General features: G+C 30.9%; 1 protein-coding gene across 2 annotated transcripts; it reads right to left on the bottom strand.

Annotated features, from left to right (window-relative positions):
- Window positions 1-1,647: 1,647 nt before the first annotated feature.
- Window positions 1,648-3,880, bottom strand: LOC115962764 (two-component response regulator-like APRR1). 2 transcript variants are annotated; one of them, XM_031081636.1, is made up of 4 exons: window positions 3,483-3,880; window positions 2,687-2,845; window positions 2,319-2,452; window positions 1,648-1,855 (listed from the first exon to the last, which is right to left on the bottom strand). In XM_031081636.1, the coding sequence occupies exons 1-4, from the start codon at window positions 3,664-3,666 to the stop codon at window positions 1,793-1,795; spliced, it is 540 nt and encodes a 179-aa protein (XP_030937496.1). In that variant the 5' UTR covers window positions 3,667-3,880; the 3' UTR covers window positions 1,648-1,792. The 2 variants fall into 2 exon arrangements, with proteins under 2 accessions (XP_030937496.1, XP_030937497.1); XM_031081637.1 differs by lacking the exon at window positions 2,319-2,452.
- Between the last annotated feature and the right edge of the window lie 2,723 nt (window positions 3,881-6,603).

The following is a 6,603-nucleotide window of genomic DNA, read 5'->3' as shown; positions in this document are numbered from 1 at the left end:
AAGAATGTACACAATTTTGTACATTCAACGTACACATTTTTTCAAAGAATGTACATGATTCTGTATATTCAACATACATAATTTTTTTTCCCATAAAAAAGAAAAAAGAAAAACAACATACATAATTTTTTTTTATTTGTGGACATTTTTCAAAGAATGTACACAATTTTGTACATTCAATGTACATAATTTTTAAAAGAATGCAGACTATTTTCTATATTCAATGTACACAAATTGCAAAGAATGTACACATTTTTTTTTTTTTTAAAGTACAAAATTATGTATATTCAATATATGGAAATTTTCAAAAAATGTAAACAATTCTTAATATTTAATGTACACAATTTTATAAAGAGTGTACACAATTTTGTAGATTGAAGGAACAAATTTTTTCAAAGAATGTATACAACTTTGTACATTCAAGTTTCACTTTTTAAAGAATGTACATAATTCTGTATGCTCAATGTACACAATTTTTTCAAAGGATGTATACAATTTTGCATATTCAGCGTACACAAATTTTCAAAGAATGTACACAATTTTGTATATTGAAGGTACACAATTTTGTTTATTTAATGTATACAACTTTTCATAGAAAATACACAATTCTATATATTTAATATACACAATTTTTTTTAAAATGTACATAATTCTATGTATTCAATGTAGACAAATTTTCAAATATTGTACACAATTTTTCAACGAATATACACTATTTTCTATATTCAATGAACACATTTTTCAAAGATTGTATACAATTTTGTGTATTTAATATACACAATTTTTCAAAAAATGTATACAATTCTATAATTTCATCGTACACATTTAAAAAAAAAAAAATTAAACTTTGTCTCTCTATTATCATTATTTTTTACCTCCAAAGAAAGATCACTCATATATACACATATTTTTGCCAAATAGCATAATTTTAGGAAAAATTTAGGAAAAACACATCTGGCCAAACTTATTTAATCATGTAGCACTTTTTTGGAACTCAAGTTTGTCAAATTCGAGTTCCAAGTGAAACTTGAGTTCCAAATGATTGGATTGCTACGTGAGCCCATAATGCTTAGAACTTGAGTTTCACTTGGAACTAAAGTTTGACAAACTCAAAGTCCTAAAAAGTGTTATATAAATAAATAAGTTTGGCCAGATGCATTTCTCCTAAATTTTTTCTAAAATTATGTTATTTGGCAAAATTAGCCCTCACATATATGATATATTAAAACCTACTCTCGTATATGCCAATATATACTTCTACACCAATCGCAGCTAGCTTTACTGTGGGAAAGTTTGAACTCTATATCTAAACTCAAGTAAAAGCTATGTCTCAATTACTTTTTTGAATTTGTAGGTTCCAGTTAACTCAACTGGTAAAGTCTTTAATGGTTGAATAAGAGACCTGAGGTTTATTTTTCGCCTGCACCAAAAAACGATTGGTGTCTTGATCTGATGATAAAAAGTTATCATCAGGAACGGACGCCATAGGTTGAAACTCTCTAAAAAAAAAAAAAAAGAAGCTTTTTTGAATTTTTATAAGCTATATGAAGGAAGACTAGTTGTCAAAAGGAATTTCACGAATTAAGTCAAATGATAATGCTTAAAACATCCAAAGGGAAATGTAAGCTTTAAAAGGAGGTGCTATAATATTAGACTACAACCACAGACTACAAACTTATACCCTTCCAATTGAACCCAAGATTTTCATGAATGGGTGTACATGCACAATTTTCTGAAGCATTTAATTTATAGGATGCCCTCAGAGTATGCTAAACTTCTCAGCACAAAACACTCAGCTACCCTTGCTGATTATATGGCTTGACTCCGCATTTGTACTTCCCAGTAACTTTTTCATCTGTAATATAAGAAACAAAAAATTGATATTCATGTTAGCTTTACTAGATCTAAATGCCATCAGAGGAACACTATACTTTGGACGTTCTTCTGTGGCACTCCAGGCTGCTATGAGTAGAAACAACATAAATTATCTAAGGTTTCTTGGAGGGCACCTTAGTGAAAGAGTTGAACATAAAAATGTGCCATTTTGGAACCAATTGATCAAACTAAAATTAGTTCAACACAAATTTGTAAAAAATCTAAGAGTAAGGTATGTCTTTGATAGAGGAAATCCTAACAGGAGATAAATAAGCTAAAATTGCTGTCTTCTGCACTGATCTTAGAAAAGTAACTATATATTCTTAGGATATAATATGTGACATACATGTACAGATGTACTGCACATGTATTTATCTTCTGTTCGGATCTTACCTAGAAAAAGGTAAAAAAAATCACTAACTGTGCATCAAAGTGATACCAACCATATTCCGGCTCCTCCCCTTGTGCTTCCATAGATTTGATAGCTTGTCGGTGCATAAAGGCTTCATCAAATAGTCAGCCACGCCAAGATTTAAGTACTTGTAAATAAGAGAGATATGGTCTTGTCTAGACAATACTGAACAAAACAAGAACCCCTGGATATTAATTAAGTAGGATGATGAGTAAAGTCAAACTAAATTTGGGACTATGGCTTGTTCTTTGTTGTTGTAATTGTAAAGCGCTTAAATTTGTCTCTTTTATAAGATTTCATTTTAATGAATTTTATTTTCCAGTCACTTGTATATTTTAAGAAACAAAAATAAAAAATAAAGAAAATACTAACTGCAGATCAAACAACATGAAAGCTTACTGATGATCACTGGAATGTGTTGGAATTCTTCACTGATATACTTCAACATTTTCATGCCTTTGTCTATGTGAGGGTCAACTGAAACGAGTAAGATGTCAATATGGGGCCCCTCAGCATCCAATGTATCAACCACTTCTACAAATGAGCTCACTGAGATTACTGTGAAGCAATAAATTATGTTGTTATTAGTGATTTTTTTTTTTTTGATAGATGTTATTAGTGATTAAATGTTGCCTTTGTAGGTAAATAAGTTTTAGAAATATTAGGGAGTTTAAGCAGCACAACTTGAAACACAGATTACACTCATGTCAGATAAAGGACTCTCAGACTATTGTGAGATGCAAAGATATCAATAAACGCATAGGAAGATGCACAAGCATTGCGTGAGCCCAGTAAACTCTTTCTTATAAAAACGTAGACAGAATAATTCATATGGAATGACTCTGGCTAAATGAAGCAGAGGAAACTCCGAAAAAAAATATGAGGAAGCCATCCTCTTTAGCCTAGAAACCTGGACTTAATTTGCTACGGCCTTCTTGAAATGACCAGGATGAAAAACCAACAAAGGAAATCTGTCACAACTATAAAAATGTCTCATATATTATCAATCAAGAAGTGTAAAAAAATTTTGACCACAGACCTCATGTGCATGCAATTGTCAATTGTAATAGCTAAGCTGGATATTTACACGGACTTAGAGATAAAAGAAGAATAAACTTGCAAAACCTTGCCATAAGAAATAGAGAACACTATAAATAATGATAAAGTAAAATTAAATACATAGAGAGCAACAAACCCTGATAACTGCATTTGGTTAGAAGGGTGGAGATCTCATCACAACTCTCAGGATCACTGTCACACAGCAAAATTTTCAGTTTACTTTGATTATTAAAAGCATCACTAGTCATAGCACTGTTGTTGCAACCTCTACCAGCATGTCCACCGTTGTTATTGATCATAATCTTTTTGCCCTTGTCCATTGCAATCTAAAGAAACACAGGCTCAGAGAAGTTTTCCTGCAAAAGTAGCTCTATATTTTATAAGCATAATCGCATACTATCCAACAAAAAGTTTGGTTAGAACAAGCAGTTAGGTCTACTTTGGCCTGACAAGTTCTCTAGGAACTCTAATCCTTTCTAGTGTGTCTCTTTATAGTATTTTCAGAAACCATAAATCAATAAACTCTTTCTTATGTCATTGAACCATCCATTATTTGATTTCAGAACCAAAACATCAAAATGAAAAAATAATAATAATAATAATAATAATAATAATAATTTATCAAATGCTTAAAAGTCAGCCTTTTTTAAAATTAGGAGTAAAGCTATCTATCAAACCACCTCTATCAACTATCATACCCTGAAGAAAAGTGAGCCTTCTGTACGAGGTACGGCCTTTATCACATGTTTAGAAGACTATTTTTAGGACCCTCTTTAAATGCCACACCGTGGGCGTAGTTGCACCACTCCTTTACTTGCCTAAAGAGGCATGTTTAGAGCGTCTTGTCTGATGGATTACAGCCCTTTCCTAACAACCTTCATATTTTATTAACACCTCTAAACACATTCACAGATACTATTTGATCCCTTCTATCGTTTCTCATGAGATTAATGCCCAGTGAGCGTTGTTAAGTAGTCTTGGAAGCAACCAAAGTAAGCAGCTATTTAGAAGTTCTCATTTCCTTGTTATGTTTGTTCTGTGTATAGAAGCAAAGATTGCTAAGTCTGTGCTTTATCATAATATTCTTTCAGTTTCACAGTTTAATTTCAAACCTCTTTTTTTTTTTTTTTTTTTTGAGAAGGAAGTTTAATTTCAAACTGATAATATAGATTTGTCCTTTTTTGAGCTCAACAGGGTAATTTAAATTTCGAGTCTGTTTGAAATTCACTTATTTTGCTAAAACTGAAAAACTTTTATTGAAAATATAGTAAATAAAGGTAAAAGTTAATTGAAATAGTACAGTGAAACTCATAAATAGTATCAAAAAATGCAATGAGACTTATGAATAGTAGTAAAAATAAGTTGAATAGTAAAATAAGCTGGCAAAAAATAAGTTATCCAAACGAACACTTCATATCCATGTTTCAAAAGTAGATATAATTTATTCCTTGGAACTCAACAAGTGCAAATGTTGATAATTTAAAATTTAGAATAAACAAATAAATAAACAGAATCTGTCCAATATAGTTCCAAAATCAAAGGCTATATATAACATGTGTTACACTTAAAAAGTATCCATCAATATATAGTGAAATAAGAATTAAATGAACATATAACATATGTACCTGAACAGTCTTCAAGTGGGAAAGGATTTGTGTTTATTAGTTACACTTTCAATGAACTCTTAACGCTGCTTTGATTATTTGTTATTACTAGAGCCAAAAAAACAAATGATTTTCAGGTTCTAAAAGCAGTTTATATATGTATGTATAATTTAAGGAGCTCGGAGAACACCATAGAAGGCAAAAAAGAGTGATGGAGGTGCTAGAAAGATAGTCAGGCACAAGGTCAGGAATGAAAATAACCTAAAAATAAATGAAGCTGAGGTGAAAAGTTGTGAATTCTAAAGCTTCGAAAACTTACATGGAAAAATTTCATGAAGCCAACCAAAAATCAATCTTTTTTAATTTTATATATATTAAAATATATTTATTTTCTATTTTTATTCACACTCAAACACTAAAAAAATCTCATTCATTTTCATACCATTCATTTTTTATTTATGTAATTATTCATTTCTTTCTATGGAAGAGATCGAACTAAACCACTTAACCACAAGACTCCTACCAAATATAGTTTAAGTGTTTATTCGTTATCTATATCTCCCATAAGATTCTTACTTTGAGGGAATGAGTCCCACAAAACTAAACTACAAAATCATTTAATACTATCCACATGCCAATAGAAAGAAATAACATATAGGGTTTGGCTTGTGTCTAGTGTTTTGGAACATTATGTAGAGAATTAACCTGAATTCCCAACCTATGAGAAACAAAAATTAGAGAAAACACACGCAAAGAAAAATAATTACACTCACAAGACAATATTTATGTGGTTCGGCAATTTGCCTACGTCCACAGAGTTGCAGGAATTTCACTATTATTAGGGAAAAATATAGAGTGCGACAGTATAGTTTTTTTTCTCTCTCAAAAACTACAACAACCAAACCCTAATCACCAAAACACGTTTTCTACATCCTGCGCACAGGATTCACAATGGGCTACAAACGGCCCAAGCCTCCACTTCATAGACTAAGTCTCAGAAAATCTCCCATTAAAAACCACGCAATATTGTTCAGGTCGGGTCGTCAACTGGATCAAATATAAACTAGACTCCACAAAGCCCAACACATTAGACGGGACACAAACACAACATGTGTCTAAAAATAACAATGTGTCAAGATTGTGTCCAATCTTTTACTAAACGAAAGCCTTGTCCTAAGATATATTAATATCTTGGCTTGTACAATTGGTCATTTAGTCTCGAGCAAATGACTAAATTGTAGAAGGATAAAGGTACAACACAAATGAGCCATTCAAACTTAATGTCACATGGACCTAAGGATCAAGGTAGCATTTATAAAAAATACATATAATTATAATTATCATAAATATTAAATTTTATATTTAGACCCAAAATAAGAGATAATAATTTATATTCTGTTAAATTTTTCCATGCATTACAACAGGAGACTAGTTATAATGGTATTGTGATTGTTTATAACAATTTAGTTGAAGTTTTTATCCTTGTGTGTTGCGAAATTAATAAACCTAGGGCTTTTTTTTTCTTTTCTTCTTTCTGCTAATTAAATATTAAACAAACTGCAGTTTCAACCTAACCATTCACGTGTTAGTGAGACAGGTTGGTTAACCATATAAGTTAGCGTCACACCAATGGCCAAACTGCATACTATGATT

The sequence above is a fragment of the Quercus lobata genome, chromosome 10, assembly GCF_001633185.2.
Source record: "Quercus lobata isolate SW786 chromosome 10, ValleyOak3.0 Primary Assembly, whole genome shotgun sequence".
Classification (NCBI taxonomy): Eukaryota; Viridiplantae; Streptophyta; class Magnoliopsida; order Fagales; family Fagaceae; genus Quercus; species Quercus lobata.
Note: the sequence above shows the minus strand (reverse complement) of the source record. Positions and strands in the feature narration are given on the sequence as shown.